Raw genomic sequence first — 22302 nt, forward strand, 5'->3', positions numbered from 1 at the left:
AACTGGCACCCAAAAAATGGGCTAGATCAGTTGGTGAGGTTACCACTTGGAACCTGTTGTAGATTGTTCATCATAGTCCCCTGATAGAGAAATGACCACTGCCAGACATTTTTAGTGGTGGGTTACCCCCGGCAGACGCCCCCGTATTATGATACCCCCAAAAATGGGCTAGATCAGTTGGTGAGGTTACCACTTGGAACCTGTTGTAAATTGTTTGTCATGATCCCCTGATTGAGGAATGGCCACTGCCAGACGTTTTTGATGGTGGGCGGGGCTTGCCAGACATCATTAACTGGGGGGTAAAAAGTGGGCTAGATCAGTTGGTGAGGTTACCCCTTGCAATCTCTTGTAAATTGTTCATCATAGTCCTCTGATAGAGAAATGACCACTGCCAGACATTTTCAGTGGTGGGGGACCCCCGGCAGACGCCCCCGTATGATGACATCTCCAATATAGGCTATGACATTCACATAAAGTTTGAACCAGACATGGTACAAAAAGACAAATGAGACCACTTTTTTTTTTTTTTTTTTTAGATAATTCCAACATGGAGAAATGATTGGAAGGGTCAATATGTTCATAGAAATATGTTTTGGGTACTTTTTAGGACAAAAATGACTTTAATTTAAAACCGGATAGGAACCAGTGGGCAGGCTTTCAAAATCAATGCAAAGATGACATGTTTCTGATTTAAAAGAATGGTGGCCAGCATATTTAATTAATATTTAAAAAATAATAAACCCATATGTACTATTATGACCAAAGTACAGTAACTTTTGCAGCTAAAAATGTCTCTTTCAATATTGCAGACAATGGAGAAGATCTCCCTTTTCATGTATGGAAATTGCAATTTTCCTAGACATAATGAATACTTAAATACTTAATAAAATATATCACAGAGCACCTTAAAGCAATTCGTGGACAAATTGCGCTGATATTGAAGGCACGTGAATGGTACTAAGAAATTGCACTACTACATGCACTACGGCACCATTGTATGTTAAAGGCAATTTGAAATTCACACTTTCCAGCAGCTCTGAAGATTTAGAATCAAAATACTTAACATAGGCATACACAGCAGCAGGGTGTGTTGCAAATTGCAGGTGTTCAGGCCGTTGCTGTGAGGTATAGCATGCACATGTGCAGTTCCATTGGTGTGTGCGTGTGTGTCAGACATCCAATCCAATAACAAATTCATCCACCCACCCAGGGCCTCTTCTTGTTGATATTGTATACTCTCAGTCAAATGTTTCACAGAGGAGGCGATTTCTGCCATCCACCCAGCCCTTACCTGGACAAAATGAGTAATATGAGAGAATGCTCTGATATGTGAGGATGCTGGGCATAGACTTCAATTCAGCATTCAACACCATAATAGTATATTTCATGTACAGAATGTGCAAGCTGGGTCACTGACCATCCACACAGCACCCATCACTGACTTTGTTACTGGTGTATAGAGAGTGAACTACACTAAATTCTTATGGAGGACATCTGCTGGAACAACCCTTCATCATTGATTAAGCCAACCAATGCCACTGCTTCCTGGGTAATATTTGCACTGCCATACCCAGAGAACGGTTGAAAGTACAGGAGAAAGGTAAAACCCAATCATTTAACTCAAGGAGAGGTATGAAATAAGCGTATTTCCAAAAATGGGACACACACACACACACACACACGCACACACGCACGCACGCACGCACGCACGCACGCACACGCACACACACGCACACACACGCACACACACACACACACACACACACACACACACACACACACACACACACACACACACACACACACACACACACACACATACACATACACATACACACACACACACACACACACACACAATGTACCTGCAGTATCTCACAATAACTGCCTGGGCCCTGTAACATGCATCACACCATTGCTACACCCCCACATTGACATAGCTCTATTTATTTGTTCATCACTTTATTATTTCTCAATATTTGAATACTGTTACTAGTCCTGTCTTGCACTTTAATGTCTGTCAGTTAATGTCAGTCCTGTGTATGTCTATGTTGGGGAATTCGGGTAAATTGGGCCACTTTGGGCCATTCACTTATATGCAAAAAAGTGGCCAAATTTACCTGAATATTATCTCAATATTCAGAACTGCTGGAGAGTGGAAATTTCAAATTGCTGTTAACATACAGTGGTGCAGTAGTGCATAGGGCAATTTCTTAATACAAATCACAGGCCTTCAATGTCAGCATATTTTGTCCATGAATTGCTTATAGGTGCTTTGTGTAATTTATTTGGTTGTTTATTTCCCGGAATTCATACTGCCCATTCAAAATATTACCTTTTTATGAATATTAACCACCACCATCAAATTCCAAGTATTCATTATGGCTGGGAAAATTGCACTTTTCATACATGCAAAGGGGGAACTTCTCAATTGTCTGCCATTTTGAAATAGACATTTTTAGCTGCAAAACTTACTGCACTTTGGTCATAATAGTAAATATTGGTTGATTATTTTGTAAAAATGAGTGAAATATTCTGGCCAACATCCTACAAAATGCACTTTTTAAGTCAGAATCACGTAATCTTTGCATTGTTTTTGAAAGCCTAAACACTGATTCCTGTTCGGAATTGTGATATCTGTTAAATTAAAGTCATTTTGTCCTAAAAAAGTACCCAAAACATGTTTCTATGAATATATTGACCCTTCCAATCATTTCTCCATGTTGGAATTATCTAAAATGGTTCAAACCGTATGTGAATGACATAGCCTATATTGGGGAAGTCATCATACGGGGGCGTCTGCCGGGCGTCCCCCACCACTGAAAATGTCTGGCAGTGGTCATTTCTCTATCAGAGGACTATGATGAACAATTTACAAGAGATTTCAAGTGGTAACCTCACCAACTGATCTAGCCCACTTTTTACCCCCCAGTTAATGATGTCTGGCAAGCCCCGCCCACCATCAAAAACGTCTGGCAGTGGCCATTCCTCAATCAGGGGACCATGACAAACAATTTACAACAGGTTCCAAGTGGTAACCTCACCAACTGATCTAGCCCATTTTTGGGGGTATCATCAAACGGGGGCGTCTGCCGGGGGTAACCCACCACTAAAAATGTCTGGCAGTGGTCATTTCTCTATCAGGGGACTATGATGAACAATCTACAACAGGTTCCAAGTGGTAACCTCACCAACTGATCTAGCCCATTTTTTGGGTGCCAGTTTTACCCCCTCCTTGCCACACCCACCCGAGGGAACCCGGCAGACGTGCTGTTCCTCTATCTGGGGACCATGCCAGACATCATAGTACCCATAAAAATTGGTAACCTTCCCAACTAGTTAGACCCCCCCGGGCTCCTGGACTAGAAACCACTGTTTGTCCTAGCAAAAACCACAGTTCTGCCATTTTTTGTGGAAAAGAGCGGACAGGTAGGGACAAATTCTTACTATTACTAAATAACCTAACTTTAGTTATTACTCAACGTTGTATGACATATCGACGATGGCAACAACAAGAAAAGCCTCGACTACAAAGCCAGACACTTCGAAAGAGAAAAATGATACTCCAAAACCAGGTCAACAGACTCAGCACGAGGCGAGAGGCAATGGTGGCTCATTTGAGGCTAAAATATTAGCGGAGCTAGCAAAGATCAGATCTGAGAATTTGGAAGGACATAATCAAACCCTCAGAAAGCTAGAGACATCAATGGCAGAACTGAAAGGGGAAATGACAAGATTAGAGAGAAGAACTACAGAGGTAGAAGAACGTGTAAGTGCTACTGAAGATGAGGGGAGATGATATGAGAGGGCCATACGCTATCTGCTACGCCGAGAGAAAGATTTGACGGGCAGGTGTGATGACCTACAGAACCGAATGAGACGTAACAACATGAGAATCTACAGGGTAACTGAGGGGAGCGAGGGGAGAGACGTGAGGAAATTCGTCGGAGAGTTGATTCACGCAGTGCTAGACCCAATACCAGACGTCTCTATACAAATAGAAAGGGCACACCGCTCATTGACATCTGAGGCAAAGAAACCCAATGATCCTCCCAGGTCCCTGATCGTCAGGTTCCTTGACTTCGCCGTCAAAGAGAAGATACTACGACAAGCATGGAGCCAAACGTTAGTATACAATGATGAGCAAATATACTTCGACCACGATTATTCTCCGGAATTGCAAAGGAAGAGGGCGAGCGTGAGATGGGCGGCTAAACAGCTGAAAAAGAAGGGCATTAAAGCCAAGTGCCTTTATCCAGCACAACTCAAATTGATCATGGAAACGGGAGAACATACGTTCTCCACGTTGAAGAATGCCCTCCCAAAACTGGCCGAGTACAACATCTATCCAAAGATCGACGAAAGAACGCAGGTGGAGGATGAACTGCGCCTCAGCGGGTGGCAAGTCGTGGGCGAGACGGACGAGGCAGCAGTGGTTGGCGAACCATCCGCGGAACGCGAGGCTATTGAATAAGTGGGGGAGTCATCATCGTCGAGAGTTTTTTTATGTACCAAACGTTAGGACTATCATCGCTTCTTCTTTTCACTGGATGGAGCTCAACTGAACTTTGAGTTGGCCACACTCGCATTGAGCAGCAACCGACGCGAGAGCAAGACGGCAGCGGCAAAGACACTTTGTGTGAACCCCACAGAGGACCTGTCACCATCCTCTGCCCAGGATACACCGGGATATGGTTTGCTTAATTTACAGGGCCTGGTTTTCTTACTGTGTTATAGGCTTTTAGCAAACTTATTGGGCATGTGGAAGTAAACTGTTCTGGGTTTTACATGTTTTATATTTTGTTTTATTTGTTGTTGTCACCTGGAAAATAGGCCTACTAGTTGGGTTACTGATGCAAAAATGTTATTACATGGATTTAAATGCAAAAGGTATATAAAACAGCATAATAACAGGTATGCATAGTTTGAAGTGTATTACTTACAATGTGAAGGGATTAGGCAACCCAATCAAAAGGGAAAAAATATTGAGCCATCTAAAAAAATTACAATGTTCTATAGCAATGCTCCAGGAAACTCACTTGTCAGAGAAAGAGCACCTTAAACTTAAAAGGGAATGGGTGGATCAAGTTTTTAGTTCGTCATTTGAAAATGGGAGAAGGCGAGGGGTGGCCATACTCTTTAATAAATCAGTATATTTCAGTCATACAGAAATGGTTAGAGATAAGGAGGGTAGATATATTATTGTAAAAGGAGATATAAATGGCATAAAACTAACTCTGCTCATTTTATATGCCCCAAATGAGGATAGCCCTGATTTTTTTAAAGATATAGCTGGATTACTAGCAGGCGTAATGGAAGGGGTGGTTTCAATTGGCGGAGATTTTAATTGTATCTGGAGCCAATATATGGATAGATTGCCAGCAGGGGGCAGCACTATATCTAGAAAGTCATCTACACTGCATGCAATGGCAAGTGAACTTGGCCTAGTGGATGTATGGAGGCGTTTACATCCCAGAGAAAAAGATTTCACCTTTATGTCACAGGTACATGGCAGCTATTCCAGGCTGGACATGATACTAATATCAGGACCAGATCTGTATAGGGTTAAAGAGTGCAAAATAGAGCCAATCACCATATCAGACCATGCGCCAGTCACCTTAAAGATGGAATTAGGGCCAAAAAAATCCTTTAGGTACTGGAGACTCAATGTATCACTACTTAATGATGAAATTATTAAACAAGAAATTCGTCAGGAATTAAAACACTATTTTGAGGCAAATGAAGACGACACAATTTCTCCAGTAACTTTGTGGGAAGGGGCTAAGGCTGTGATGAGGGGTTGTATTATTGCAATTTCATGTAGACTAAAAAAGCAGAGGGTGAACAGTCAGAACAAACTAGAAGAAAAAATAAAGCAACTAGAAAGAGAACATCAACAATCTAACAAAGAGGAAACTTTACAGGCTACGAAGGATACAAGGAAAGATTTGGATGACCTATTAACATATAAAACAGAAGGGGCTTTAAGATTTATAAATAGAAAATACTACAAAATGGGGAATAAAGCAAGTCGACTACTAGCATTCCAACTACGAAAAGCACAAAGTAACAGGGCAGTTCACAAAATTAAAAGCCCTGATAATGGTGAAACCCTAACACAACCCACAGACATCACAAAGGCATTTGCCACGCATTTTAGAAAGCTATATGAGGAACAGTCAGACCCACAAAGAAATGAGAAGATGGAGTCTTTTTTCAGCTCCATCGACTTGCCTAAACTGACATCAGAAGAGGCAGACATGGTGTCAAGGCCAATCACAGAAGAAGAAATAAAAAATACTATTGTACAACTCAAAAATAACAAATCTCCTGGAACCGATGGTTTCTCAGGGGAATATTATAAAGCCTTTGTAGGTGAGCTGACTCCAATCCTGTGCAATGCATATAATTATGCATTAGAAAAAGGACAAGCACCTTCATCTTGGTCAGAGGCGATCATAAGTGTTATCCATAAAGAAAATAAGGACCCAACCCTATGTGCATCATATCGCCCCATTAGCCTTCTGTGTGTTGATTTTAAAATCCTCACTTCAATAATAGCAAAAAGAATTCAGAGAATAATTCACAAGCTGGTAAAGCCTGACCAAACTGGGTTTATCACAAATCGACATGGTGTTGATAATGTGAGGAGAGCCCTACATTTACAGTTTATTGCAGCCAAAAGAGATACTCCTTCAGCACTTCTCAGTTTGGATGCACAATCCGCGTTTGATAGAATTTCTTGGGCTTTCCTACTACATACTCTCCGACACATGGGCTTCAATGACACGTTTACTAACTGGATACGCCTGTTTTACAAAGACCCTAAATCTAGGGTGAGAGTAAATGGGTATTGCTCAGACTTTTTTCCACTTAGTCGTGGCACTCGCCAAGGAGACTCCTTATCTCCTTCTTTATTTGCCATAAGCATAGAGCCACTTGCAGAACTAATAAGATCAAACCCTCTCATACTGGGGATCCCTGATGATGGAGGGAGTCAACACAAATTAGCCCTTTTTGCTGATGACATATTGTTATTTATAGAAAGGCCCATGGATTCAATCCCTGCACTCTTAGATAGCCTTAATAAATACAGTGAAATATCTGGATATAAGATAAACACTAGCAAATCAGAAGCAATGATGATAAGTGGTGAATGGCCTCAACAATTAGACAGTATAGTATCATTTAAGAAATCCAAAAATGGGTTTAGATATTTAGGAGTTATCCTGACACCGAAACCATCACAGCTTTTCCACTATAATTATGACAAACTAATTAAAGAGATCTACCAAGATCTAAACAGATGGGATGTGCTACCTCTGTCCTTCTTTGGAAGAATAGAGTCTGTAAGAATGAATGTTTTACCTAGGCTCCTCTTTTTATTTCAATCTTTACCGATTTTGATTCCACAAAAAAACAATGAAATGTCTTGAAAAGCATATCTCAACATTTATTTGGCAAAATAGAAGGCCAAGAATACATCTAAAAATACTGATGGCAAGCAAAAAAAGGGGTGGGCTGGGTTTGCCTAATCTTAAATTATATTACTGGGCAGCCCAACTCAGGGCGATAGTGGTATGGATGACCAATGCTGAAGAAACTGGATGGCTATCCATTGAACAGAATTCTTTATCTGGGATACCATTGTCTGTACTTCCTTTTCTGGACCGAAGGGCTCAGAAAAAGATAAAAAATAGAAAATATGTGGATTAAACATACGCTAAAGATTTGGAACACTGTACAAAAACAAATAAAAGGCTCTGTGGCGTTATCAAAGGTGATGCCTATTTTGGGAAACTTTGATTTTCTCCCATCATTAACAGACTTGGCATTTAAGAGATGGGCAGAAAAGGGTCTAGTCACCATTGACCAATTGTTTGAAAACAACACACTTAGATCATTTTCACAACCCCAGGAAAAATTTGTTCTGCCTATGAATGACTTGTTTAGATTCATGCAGATACGAAGCTATCTCACCAGACACTCCGACTGAGATTATATAAAAAGAGATCCAATGGAAGTTGAAAGTTATTTTATCATGGTTTCTCAACATAAAGTTTCATCAAAACATCAAGTGTCGTATATTTATAAAAGTCTTTTGACAGATACCTCAGACAATACCTTACATATTAAAAGTGAGTGGGAATTAGGTTGGGGACCACGCCCATATATTCTGGGACTCTCCAGCGATACAAACGTTTTGGAAGAACATTAAAGAAGACTTGGACACTGTCTTCAGAGTTGACATTCCTCTGGACCCTTTAATTTTTGTGCTGGAGATAATTCCAGAGAACTTGCTTTCCAAGGACCAGTGCTACATGTTGCATATTCTGTTAATGACAGCGAAGAAAATGATTACTGTTAATTGGATGCAGACATGTACACCCACAAAAGCTCAATGGTTACAGAAGATTAAACAGATAAAAACAATGGAAAATATGACTGCTATTTTACAGTTCAAACTACCACTATTCATAAGAAGATGGACCCCAGTAATCCTGGGACTGAAATTAGACTAAAACCTTTGTGATGATGTTGAAGTTTGGTATCATGAATCTAATATGACCCTGTATAACCAAGTGATATTGTATACTATTGTATATATTGTATATATATATATTGTATTACTATAATGACCAGGTGACCTTTTTTTTTTTTTAAATTAATATTTTGTTATCTTGTAATTGTTTTTTTTTTTTTTTGGGGGGGGGGGGGGTTGCATTGAATGTGTGTTTGTATTGCCTGGAAGTTTGATATGGGCAATAAAGTTCCCAAAAAATTTTTTGCACTGCCTTACTCAGAGAACGGAAAGTACAGGAGAAAGGTAAAACTCGATTATTTAACTCAAGGGTAGTTGATAATAATAATAATTAAAAAAAAAAATAATAATAAAAGAAATCTATTCTTAATATCTTCTGACCTCAAATTAAAAAATCCTGGAGCGCATTCTTTTAATCCAATGTATCTGGCAGAAACAATTGTTATTTTGGCTTTGTCCGTGCTTTGTCTGTGCTCTGAATCAACTCCAAATCTGGTAATGTAACCTGTAATACATTTTGAAAACAGTTGTTTACGTCAAAGTTTTGAAACTTTGTTTCTGTTTTTGCGTAATAATTTGAAACACATTGTACATTGTATGTATTGGGAGGAGGAGGGGCATTTCAGATGCATATAGTGTTTTTATTTTTTGGCTGTATTTTCCAGATATGGTGGTGGATGTGACAAGCACATATATGAGTCGTGAGCGGACACAGGATTGGAGGGATCGGGGACGCTCGCATGAGCGGAAAAAACATGCGTCCTCTGATGATCCCAAGATGCGCTACTATTCGTGTGAGCGGTACGGCAGCAAGGAGAAGGGCCATGCTCATGCTGCCGCCGGACCCAGCCGCTCCACCTCAGCTGGGGAACACCAGACGTTGCACCTCAAACAGGTTTGTGAATGGCAGAGATGGGACCAAGCAGTGTTAATTTTGCCATCCATTTTTTTTATTTAGTCTTAGTCTTAGTCTTGTGTCAAAGTCCATTCTTAGTCTTCGTTGCTTTTAGTCTTTCAAAAATCATTTTTGTTTAGTTATTATTTAGTCGACTAAAAGTCCTCAACATTTTTGTCTAGTTTTAGTCTAAACATTTTAGTCTTTAGTTTAAGTCACAATACAATAAAACACAAGGCCTTTAGTAATGCACTGAGACTTGGTTATTGCCATTCTGGTAAAGCAGTCAATAGTGCATACAAATGTGAATATGTCGCTGGTGCTACGTATTCGTAAAGGGATTTTTGTTTTGTTAGAGAAGCTTCTCCCCCAATATTCGTTAGGGTCAGTCTGCTAAAAGTAAAATCGGTGGATGGATTCAGCTGTAATTAATCATTTTTTAAATCCCATAGTGTCCCTTTAAAGGTTAATTACCAATTAACAATTAATTTATAGGTTTTAGTTGTGGTTGTACCAATTTATGTCTGAGCCCCCCAAAAAAGTCTACGTTTTGGTCATTTTTAGTCTTTCACAAATCATTTTTGGTAGTCAGAATTTAGTTGAATAAAAGTTAGTTCTTAGTCTTAGTCACTTTTAGTCTTTCACAAATAATTTTTGTTTAGTCATTATTTAGTCGACTTAAAGTCCTCAACATTTTAGTCTCGTTTTAGTCTTTCACAGATCATTTTTGTTAGTCAGAATTTAGTCGATTAAACTCTCAAAAGGTTAGTCGACTAATATATTTAGTCTTAGTCTAGTCGACAAAATTAACACTGGGACCAAGTCACTAATTTGCAAGTTACAAGTAAGTCTCAAGTCCTTCCAATCAAGTTTTTTTCATGTAATATTTTCACATACACATGCAGGAATTGGAATACATAGTATCATGGCTCATGGTTCAGTACCATCTGAACTAATTTAGATATTTGCTTTGGGTTATTAAGTTGTTGGAAGACTCAGCAACCCAGGCCCATTCTCCGTGTGTCTGAGGTTGTGAAATAGCCAAAGAACCTGATGCTCCCACCAGCATATGTAACTGTGGGAACTGTGCTTAGTCTCATTCGACCAAAGAAGCCCTGCAAACCTGCCTAGATGATTGTTACTGACCTAGCCTCATCTGCAGTTTTCTTTTCAAGAAAGGCAGCTGCTGGGCTTGCCACAGGGCCGTCTCTAAAGAATGGGCTGAACGGGCTGCAGCCCCGGGCATCACCGCTAGAGGGGGCCTCCGGTCGCGGAATGTCAACAAAAAATAATAAAAGAAAAAAAAAGAAAACGAGCGAAAATGTCAAGCCATAGGAAACAGGAGAGCGGAGCAAAAAAACGAAAATTAGTAGAAATAAAAAAGGAAAGAGCCAAAGAATTATTACAGAAAACACTCAAATTAACCAACCTGTGGGGTAGTCAGCCTGCTTCAGCGGCTACCACCAGCAAAGATTTTTTCGGTAGAACTACACAGTTCTGGTCCTCCTTGCGCAACTCTCGAGCAGCATGTGGCTCACCTTTGCAGCTCGCAAGGTTAGTCTATTGTACGGTCAGCATGAAAAGGGTACTGTTGTGCTGGCTGTCTATCAGCTGTCAATAACGCCACGCGGACTTACTAAAGCCCTGATCAAAAAGCGAACCGCGAGATATTACATTCCTCACGCAACGTTTTGGTATCTACATGGCGCTGTGCGTGCATAGTAGGCTGCATCAACATGGTAGGCTATGATTTCGCGACATCGGCAACTTCGTCAGCATTTAAGATAGTGTTAGTCATGTCAACGTTATTGTTTTGAAAGATGTAATTGCTGTCAATGCCAACAGACAAGAGACAGACAAATAGCAACAGATAAGAGAGAAGGTGGGAGTCTTTGACAGTGAGAGAAGGCGGGACATATTTAACATATAGTTTTTTTAAGTGACAAGTTTTTTTTTTCTTGTAGGCCCATGTAGACCATCCTAATTTGAGTTTATAATTTCTAATATATCAGTTTCAGTAGCCTACAATCTTAAATAGCCCTAGTGTAATATTGTATGCAATAATTTGTTTCATTAGTAGGCCTACATTGGATAGGCATATAGCTTACTACATTTAGACTGATAGATTGGCAAATAGCCTACATTTCCATTGTGGAATATTATATTAGACCTACATAGGTTATCTACACAGTACATATGCAAATTATTATTAATTATTTTATTTTATTAATTTAAAAAATATTTTTATTTTATTTATTATTTATTTTATTTATGATTTATTATTATTTTTGGGTTTCGCGCGCTATGCGATTAATCGCGATTAATCACAGAAAGTCATTGAGTTAATGCGATTAAAGATTTTCATGTTTGCCCACCCCTAGAAATAATATCACCAGTTAACTTTAAACAGTATCTGTCATAGATTGGTAGGCCTACTGTGTACGCTGATGTGTCAGTGGGTTTGTGTGACGTCATGCGTCAGAACATGATATGAAGGGCCCCATCCGGGTAATTAGCCCCGGGCCTCAGAAAGTGTTAATCCGGCCCTGGCTTGCCATCATATTGGGCTTTGGGGCCATCATCACAGTAGAGGCCCTTATCTAAAGGCAATGCATATCAGAGTCCAATTGAGGCTTGCCTGTGAACATTTGAAAGTAAAAAATGAGTTTTGAAAGTCTCTGCTCATGCTTGGATGCATGAATGCGGCCTCTGTGAGGTGAATAAAGGGATAGGCCTGAAACCTTTATAATACATTTTCCACAATTAAACATGGCGGTGGATGTATCATTCTGTGACAGCCTCAGCCACAGGAAACCTTGTTTGAGTGTACGGTACCATGAAAAAAGAAGGCTATGAATTATAACGATAGAATATCTCCGCTCCACCTCAGTTGGAGAACACCAAATGTTGCACCTCAAATAGAACTTTGTTTCCCAAAAAACCTTAAGTAGTACTTAAGCCTAAGTAGTACTACCGACATTGGCAACTCATTCTGAGCATTAACTTACCTCGGCGCTTGCTGTTGCACATTACACCTTGTGGCCTTTCGGAATGCGGGGGTCAGTATAGCACTGCTTTTGCAGAGCAGCGTAATCTGTTTCAGTGCAGCTCATTGTTCATTGATCCTTACCCCAGTTTTAGTAGTGGAAATACAGTCAGCAAATTGCAAGTTTTATTTGACATTGGGCATTTGATAGTAACACAAGAGTGAGCCCTAAACAAGACCGCCACGTGAATTTAAACTCGACGGTAATATTAAAATAATCTGTCCTGCAATTATGGTCTCCTAATTCCGCCCCCTAATTTATAGTTGATAATTGTTCATTATATCTGCACTATTCAAGTCAGGAACGGATATCCTTGCATATCGAATTTGTATGTCTACAATTTGAACAGGTAAAGGTCAAACAGACATGGGCAACATTGTAATGAAGGGTGTCCAGTAACGCCAGCATGAGAGAGATGGAATTTTAAATTTGGCGACGACATTCTGACTTCAGAACTGACATCGGCCCCTTCCCCTGTCCACTTTAGGACCACCATTATTCAACCGTTTCCACAACCTAACTGATCACAATTGCTTCATCTCTTAAACCAGGACTAAGAATATGAATGAAATTAGCACAACAGAGTAATGGAATAATAAACCGTAATGGAAATACTGAGGAGACATGAAATCAAGCGGACAGAGTTGGGAGCATATGGTGAATTGTGCTCAAGATATATTTTGAACATGCTGGACGTTAAACGCCAAATTACGACAGAAAGTGCGGTCAATATGAGCTAATACTGTTTATTACCTGATCTACAGAGTTGCCTACCCACAAATATAAGGTAGCACAGCTAAACAGTAGGTTGAAGATGGAGTAGTCTATTGGTGCTTGTAAACATTTCTTCCTCTCAATGCGCCGCAGCGTGTGCCAGACCATTTTTGGGTGGAACTATGTTGCTTGTTTTGTTACACCGTGTATCAAGCAAGCCTGTCTAACTTTTTTGTGAAATGTCAAGATATTGTTACAAATAGTCGGGGCATCAGCCTACCGCCACATGTGTGATGAGCACAAAAACACGAATTGAACCACACAAATAGAAGCTGTGTGCGCCTTGCGTGAGACTGAAAATATTGTCAGACAAGGATAGCCGTCCCATGCTTTAAGTGTAATGCTAGAATGCTGTAATGGTTTTTAGAAGAAACTCAAAAAAGTAACCCAAGCGGTGGCGAGACACTTTCGATTCTGTTAATTCCACGAAGCGTCAGAAAGTCACAAAAGGCAGTTCATTCCACTGTCCGTAATTTTACCAAACGAAAAATGTATCCACATAGAAGAAAACAAATCTTGAGTTTCAATAGAGCTTCAAATCTTCAAACAATGTGAGAATGAGTAGATTAGCCTACTGGCTTTGTGTTGCCTGCCTGACGGCTTCCTGATCTAGCGTGGATAACAAGCTTTGTGGAGTTTGCACTACATACAGATTTTGCCCTTTGGCAGTGAGCAAAGAAAATAAAGAAGTCGAATGTTTTTTGGAGAGGTTGGATATAGGTTTTTCGGATCCAACTCGGCAGGGGGAAGTTTACCAAGAACTATGGAATGTTTTCCCAAGCCTGCTTTTGTCGCCCCTTAACACGCCGACATGTTGCATTTAGTGTTGGGTTCATAAAGGCTATGCTTAATTGTGTGCTGTACGTGTGGCAGTGTTAATAATAGCACACACTGGCCATTTCACCATTCAACACTCAGTGAAGTGTAAACTGGCATGATATTGAAAAGTTTCGGGATTGTGAGAAGTGGCTTGCTTGGCGACTTGTTCAGGATCGTGGGGGAGTTTCCATTTGAACACATGCGAAGCCCTGTTTATTTAAATTAGGCACTATGCAGAAGCCGAACCCACCATGAGTGACAATATGCGGGGGCCGTGGTCTAAACTGTGCGCTGACAATAGCCTATGTGTTTGCAAATGATAGCAGACCTCGCGGCAAAGAGCAAGGGGGATTCGTTTCATGCACTGAGCACTGAGCTGGAACATAGGCCTATAAAAGAAACTACAGCACTTAGTCTATTCAGATGAACGTTCTCTTGCTTTGGTCCGAAACAAATGTTTTTAACTTTGCCTTACATGTTTAACTGTTTTTAACTGTGTCAGTATAAAAAAAGCACACGCACACAAATGAGGCCTGGCCCAGATCAATAGAATAATCTTAAGTGACAAACAATTAGGGCCTATACAAATATGCAATTTAAGTTGTTTTGGCCACTCCTTGGAAAGGGACTGAGTATTAGGGTGATAAATAAAACCCTTCTACTGTAGCCAGTTTATTTTGTGCGATATTGACCATATTTTCTCAGGAATTACTATCTACAGTCCTTTTGTTAAACCTGGCCTTTGAGGGGCGCTTCTGTGGGCCAGGGGTGGGCTGAGGTGGTGGAGCTGCAGCATTAGGTCTGGCAGGCATAAAAACGGTTGTCATGTTTGTAATGGTAAATGGTAAATGGACTGCATTTATATTGCGCCTTTCCAATCCTTCGATCACTCAAAGCGCTTTGCATTGTATGCCTCACATTCACCCATTCAAACTCACATCCACACACCGGTGGCTGTGGCCTCCACGCAGGGTACCACCCTGCCACCCTGCAACTCCTGTTGTGCTGTGAATGTACAAAAGAGGTGAAGTAAGCGGAGAAAATACAAAAGGAGTAGTTTGGGTGGAGTGGGTGGTGAAGTGGTACACAAGGGGTATGGAAGCTGCAGGGGTGGGTCAGGGAGGCTTCATGGCACAATGCCATATTGTCCCCCTTGTCCATGCCTGGCATCTGTGTTCATCGACAGCCTAGAACTAGTGCTGTCAATCGATTACAATATTTAATCGCAATTGATCACATAAATGCCATTGTTTGCCATTTTAATCGCATAATTATGTCTCATTTATCATTCATCATTGTAATACTTTTATTGATGTAGGCCTACAAAAATGGCTAGGTTTGTGCAAAAAATAATAAGAAATAATTGAAAACAATGAGTGTTAGACACTGACATCTGCCCTAATGGCATGTGATAGGCTATTTAAAAAATATGGGTGAGAAAAATGATAACAAAAACATAAAGGCTTATACACAAAAGACACACAGACACTTATAGGATATTTAGTTTCCAGTGACAAGAGGGGCGAAAATGGGCCTCATACAGCAGTAGGGCTGTAGTGGGAGCAGTGTGGGATGTGTCTCCTTGGCATTTTTTAAGGCTCAATGACATTATAAGATCATCTGATAGCCAATAGGCTATGCAGACTAATACATTAACAAAGATTCTTAGTCAGAAAAGTAAACCAATAAGCCTGGGGATAAGACTTTTCAAACAAAGCTAGAACTTATGACAGCTGTCATTCATAATGAGAAGTTACAAATGTAGTGGACGTAGGGGAGGAAACGACACCTCTTTTTGTCAACAAGAACACAGCATGATGCTCTGTTGATCATATGCAACAACCAATAATAGCTCTTCAAGTTGCTCAAAACTTTGTTTGTAGTCTTAAAATGAATACAGGATTCAAAACTAACTATTTGGGGACTGTTTAAAAGTATGCAATGTTTATAAAATAGTTTGTTTTAGGAATAGCACTAGTTAGCTGCCAGCAGAGTGTAAAGCCATCAACAGTGTTAGCAGCTAGCTGCAACTATTGTTCAGCCAATTTGAAGTCCTTCAGCACAGCACACCGTTTGCAACAAATGTTAGTCCATAACTGTCAAAAACGAGGCATATAGAGCTTTGTAAATCATTTGTTTACAGGCTGATACCGTCTGTGTTGCCTCTGCAATGCACAGACTGTAAAGTAGTGATGTGTCGTTCACGAACGAACCGGTCGTTTTGAACGAGTCCTTGAAGTGAACGAAGCGAAATAGTTCCCCACCTCTCGTTCTCTTCGTTCATTGGTGAATCACCAGTCTCCGTCACTATTGTCAGTAGCAGAAGTGGTCGTACAATGAGCATTTTAATCTGTGCAAAGGGTTGCCACTTTACCTCTTAACGTGGTAGGTTACTGCTATCAGAGCTTTTACACATACCAGGTATTTAGTTCATAATTTAGAGCTCAGCAGCTCACCTAGTCAGCAATATAGTCCACAGTTCACAGCTCTGAACGAGCTGAGCTCTCATTTGTGAACGAGGAGCCAGTGAAGCCAATGGTTTCCATGACCACGAATAAACAACTTAATGTCACAGAGACAAATGCATACTTCTAGTTGTTAATGCAACTTGTAAATGAGCCTTTATTCTTTTTTAATGGGTGCTACTGTTCAATAAATACAATAAATCTGCAAATTAGGTTTCAGTTGATAGTGTTGGACAAGAGGAGCACCTTAGACCTACACAGCACAGACAGCTCGCGAACGAGAAGGGTAAGCCTTTCAACCAGCCTGCATACCCTGGGCACATAGTAACAGTCTCCATGACCATGAATAAACAACTTAACATGGCAGAGATAAAGGCCTACTTTCTTGTTAAATGTAGCTTGTAGTTGAGCAAACAGCTATACAATAAAATGAAAATCAGCTTAGCAAATTGCGATGTTTGGGCTTGCAGTTGGTGACAGTCAGTAATGTAGATAATAATAGCCTTATGTCGGGTGTTGTGTGGAACTAGATTTCATTGCACAGTTCTTTAATGAGTCATGAGGCTTATCAGGGTGCTTTTGTGACATGAAAAACTATTATACTGTGTATTTATGTGACCAACTACACAGCTAACTTTCGGAAACAAAACTGTTATGTTTCAGTTGATGCAATGTCTCGTTGTCTGAACAAAGACATTTGACATTCAGTGACACACTTTTTTAAGCACATTTCATACCTGGCCAAAGCTTCAATTAGCTAAATAAATCGAGACCATAACCAGTGTTGGGAAAGTTCATTTTGTACGTGAACTAGTTCAAGTTCAAGTTCACAGCTCTCAGAATGAACTAGTTCGTTCATAGTTCATATTTTTTTTCAAAATGAACTAGTTCATTCATAGTTCACAAAATAAATGAACTAGTTCATTTCAGTTCATCCCCCCCCCCCCCAAAAAAAATCTAAATTCATTGACAAAGCCCATATAAATGCTCCACAGATTTTTTTCAAAGATTTTTTCCACAGCCATTATTTAATTTGTTGATTAGTGTTAACAAGGAAATTGCTGGATATAACTGTATTTTAGTTGTGCATTACAGCAGCGGTTTATTATTAGCCGTAGTAATAGAGAGTATAGTCCTTAACTGTGTTTTCTGCAGTGTTGGGAAAGTTAATTTTCTACTTCATAGTTCAGTTCACAGCTCACCCCCCATGTTGAAAAAAAGTGTAGGCCTAATTGACAAAGCCCATATTTAATTCGTTTTAACAATGAGATTGTTAAATATTAATCTTACTGTATTTTAGTTTTAGAGTGGTTTATCAGTAGGCCTAGTAGTCCTTTACAGTGTTTGTTGTTTAGACACTGTGTGCTGAGCGATTTCACTTCTTTTCGGTTACTGTATGGACAGGACTTAAAACGGGTGAGTGGATTCTGTAACGTTTTCCTGCACTGTTGTTCTGTCTCATGCGCGAAATTTGCCATCCTGCAACATGCCAGTAGGCTATACAGATTTCTCTTGTTGTTGGTGGTGCTGCGCGCGGCGCATTTTTAAATTAAATAGTGAAGCGAGAGCACTCCACACTTATTCCAAACGCCATGAAGACGGTCGCTAGAAGCGTTAATAAAAAGTCACCGGGAAGTCAGAAAATTCGCACATTGCTGGCTGGTTGCTGGCCGCTCTGATTTTAAATAGAGCTATGTCTGCTGTTTGATTGGTCCTGCCTCTTTGCACGAGACGAAAGGCAGTCTGAAAGAATGGTGTCTGACGCTGTTAGAGAGAATGGATAAGACATAATACTAGACTCTCTGACACACGTGTTTAGTCACGGTTTCTGCAGGAATATTAATGAAATCTGGTAACTACGGAATGAACGGAATGATGAACTAATGAACATGTCGTTCATGGGCTCCAGAATGAACGCGTTCATAGCTCATTCATCATCTTATAAATATTGTACGTTCAGTTCACGTTCGCTCAAAATATGAACTCGTTCATGAACTTTCGTTCATTGAATGCGTTCGGGTACATCACTGACCATAACCCACCATAATCAATACGTTGTATAACACGTCATGTGGTAGGCCTATTTCTGGCTAGGTTTCTGCCAAGATGTGAGGTTCCATGCCAGGGATTTCACATTATACCCGAATAGACAATGTCATTATCTAAGCTCTTTTTGCCACACAGCATGTTTGGCACATGTGCAGCATTACGCACAAACGTGTTTACAAGATTCGCCTATAGACCAATAAGAAGACAGGACAAATTGTTAAGTGCATTGTTGTCATTGAAAGGATAAAAGGACCATAAATAATGTTAGCCATTCCTCTTCTCCCATTGCCCCATGTTATCTACAGGAGTAATCACGTTATTATTACATATTGTTATGAATGAAAAACAAGGTTTGTTACTCATAAAATCTTCATTTCAATACTACGGTAAAATGTACTGGATACGAGCAGACAACAGCCCTTGAGGTTTGACCAGAAGGTTGCATGTTGATTCGATAAGAAATGTATTGTTATACATGCAAATATTCTCCAAAAGTAAATCGAGTCCAACACAGGCATTATGTGGATGGCTAACGTATGCACAGACATATATAAACACTTTAAGAAAATGTATCCAACTGATCGGAAAGGATAGCTAACGTCCTGTAACAGCTAACTAGCGTTGTGTACCATTCACTTCATTTCGTTGCGAAGCATAAAGCCGTGATATCCCACTGAATAGCCACAGGTACATATTATATTAAAGTAGGCTATTATCACATATCACATAGTGGTGTCAACAATGATCGATTCGGGAGCAAATGAATGTTAAATTAAATAAAAACACTTCAAAACATTGCAAGACTGATACAGACTGATACAGAAAACAGCCAATAAATTGTTGCTCAGTATCTGACTACTTGTATTTCCTCATCATGGCTGAACATTTGCTTTGCGTTCAGTAGAAATGTAATGCATTGCAATGCATTGTAGAATTGAATCGAATCGGATTGGATCTAATAGAATCGAATCGAATCGGATCTACTACCTCCCGAATCGTGATCGGATCGGATCGTGAGGGCAGTGCCGATCCACACCACTACATATCACATAGTGACAATGTAAACCATGATTACTTACCTTGAACAATTGTGTTGACTTGACGGATTGATTTGCAAGTCTCAAGTTTCTCTGCCGACCAATCCGAGCACAAAAAAACAGACAGCCAAAAAACATCCGTCATCGGCCAGAAATGAGAACAGCGAGTTCCCCACTGGTAGAAAATGGACAGTTGGTCATTGGCAAGAAATGAAGCAACCTGCACTACGATTGGCAAGAAATGAAATGGTTTAGCTGAACGTCCATGTTTCAGGTAGCGTCACTACCACCCCGCTCCACCATAGTCTAGTTTCTTGTAAATGCTGAATAAAGCTGATTCTGATTTGTGCATTAGTCTGCAGATGCCCTAACTTTCCCTTTCCTTTTCAGATTGACGTCAATGCCAGGGGCAGCCTGGTGACGCTTGCTTTGAACAGCGGAGGCACACCCAACCGCAGCCGCCGGCAACTCCCTCAGACCCCTCTCACTCCACGCCCGGCCGTCACCTACAAAACTGCCAATTCGTCCCCTGTGGCCGTCGTGCGACCCAGCGGTGCCCAGCAACAATATCCTGTTGTCGTCACTGCATTGAGCTCTGGCTCAGCCCACCTGATGTCACGTGGGCTCTCGGAGCACAGATCTCTGCTAGCCAATAGCGCCTGTTCATCCCCTGTGCCTGTCACACGCATTGGCTCTGTGCCCAGCTTGCTGGCTGCTGAGCCACAACAACAACTCCTCTTCGAGGACACGGACGATTTCCAGGATGCCCTTAGCACTCAACACGGTCTCAGGGGCGCAGAGCCCACCCTGACACAGACGCTCCTCAGTAGTGCCCCAAGCGCCGCAGAAAGAGAAGGGGCCAGGACTGGCTTCTGTGGAGTCCCTAATGGCTACCACTTCACCATGGGTTCCATGAGAGCGACGGCCAGCTCTGTAGCCAGAGGAGCAAGCGGTGGTGGAGGGTGCTACCAGAATTCAGAGAAAGAGGACTGTTGCTGACGACATGACATGGCCAGTGGTGCTAGACAAAAACAGACAGGGTGAACAATGTAATTCACTTCTATAATTCACTTCGATAATTCACTTCTAAGCTCAGAGAGTCATGCTGTAAAGTTTTTGTGTGTGTGTGCATGTAAAGTTTAGTGATTGGAAGTCTGAAAGTTTTTTCTCTCCATGTTGTGAATGTATGTATGTATTTTACTGTAAAAACTGAACACCTGGGAGAACAAGGTTGTGACCCCTTCAGTGGTTGGCACCTCAACAAGACTACAGTGACACACACACACACACACACACACACACACACACACACACACACACACACACACACACACACACACACACACACACACACACACACACACACACACACACACACACACACACACACACACTCGCACGCAATGGTGGTGGTGGTAGCAGTATATTTGTTGTAAGACTAGCTGCCTTCTTATTTTCCACAAATTGTTTAAGAAAGGACTGTTGACTAACAACACATACACATATATGGTACCTTCACATGGGTCATTGAGGGGTATTTATTTTCATTTGAAATGCAGTGTCAAATATTGCAGCAAGTGCCTAACTTTTAATGTGTCACTGTTAGGGCTGTAACGATACTATATCGAACCAAGAAACCGTGATACGCAGTGACACGACACTGTATCACGTTGCAAGAAGGCAGAATCGTGATGCGCTCTTTCAAAGTTCTGCTACCCTTCAATCCAGAAAACTACAGCATGATATGAGGTGATTGTCCTTCCAAGCTTTAAATCACCATCATCATTATTCTTTTATATATACATTATGTGGTATTTTTCTTTCTTTTTTTGATATACTTTTATTTATAACACAACATAATATTATTAACCCGCATTGTGTGTCAAAAAATGTGCTACAAACCGAATTGTGTCTTGGGTGTATCGTTACAGCCCTAGTCACTGTTTGTGGGTAAAATGCAGATTTATGTCGGAGCAGAACATGTACTAACATTATCATGGCCAAAGATGATCAGTACAAGGTACTGCAGGTCTGGCATCTCAAAATAGCAGATATCAGAACAATGGCGAATATTTATGTTTTTACAAAGACAAATTTTTGAAATGATCTTGATCTTGACATTCATTTGGTGTTCATAATGAAATGTTTATATTAGTTTAAAAACATGACACGTAACAGTTATATTGCTGCTATGGTAATAAACATCTATAAGTTTGTTAGATGGGTGTCAATTCAGAGTGAACAACATAAGGGCCTCCGCACACCGGTCCTTTATAATGAAATGTTTATATTAGTTTAAAAACATGACACGTAATAGTTATATTGCTGATAAGCTTGCTATGGTAATAAACATCGGTAACACTTCCAAATAAGGGGCCATAATTAACAGTAAAGTAGCTACAACCGAATACTTAAGTAAGGGTTAATAATCATTACTTAATGCCACATTAGACACATATTAATTGTTATTCAAGCATACATTGAACATTAGTAAGCAGTTACTTAACTATTAGATAACTATTACCTTGTGTTACAAGTTAATAGCATATTATTATTTAACTGATAGATAAGTAAGGGCACAGTTAACAGTTAAGTAGCTATCAGGTTATACTTAACTAAGGACCAAAATTAACACTTAATACAAAAGTAAGGCATAACGAATGGTTGATTAATA

The 22302-nt window shown here is 40.3% G+C and overlaps 1 protein-coding gene across 2 annotated transcripts in view; it reads left to right on the forward strand.

Annotated features, from left to right (window-relative positions):
• The window catches only part of cacna1bb (calcium channel, voltage-dependent, N type, alpha 1B subunit, b), a 400044-nt gene extending 378067 nt beyond the window's left edge, over positions 1 to 21977 (forward strand). For both annotated transcript variants that reach the window (XM_063211051.1, XM_063211050.1), the window contains exons 49-50: positions 9208 to 9437; positions 20019 to 21977. In XM_063211051.1, the coding sequence (XP_063067121.1) occupies positions 9208 to 9437; positions 20019 to 20627 (839 nt within the window). In that variant the 3' untranslated portion in view covers positions 20628 to 21977. The remainder of the gene's footprint in view (positions 1 to 9207; positions 9438 to 20018) is intronic.
• Positions 21978 to 22302: the final 325 nt, after the last annotated feature.

Source organism: Engraulis encrasicolus, chromosome 11, assembly GCF_034702125.1.
Source record: "Engraulis encrasicolus isolate BLACKSEA-1 chromosome 11, IST_EnEncr_1.0, whole genome shotgun sequence".
NCBI lineage: Eukaryota > Metazoa > Chordata > Actinopteri > Clupeiformes > Engraulidae > Engraulis > Engraulis encrasicolus.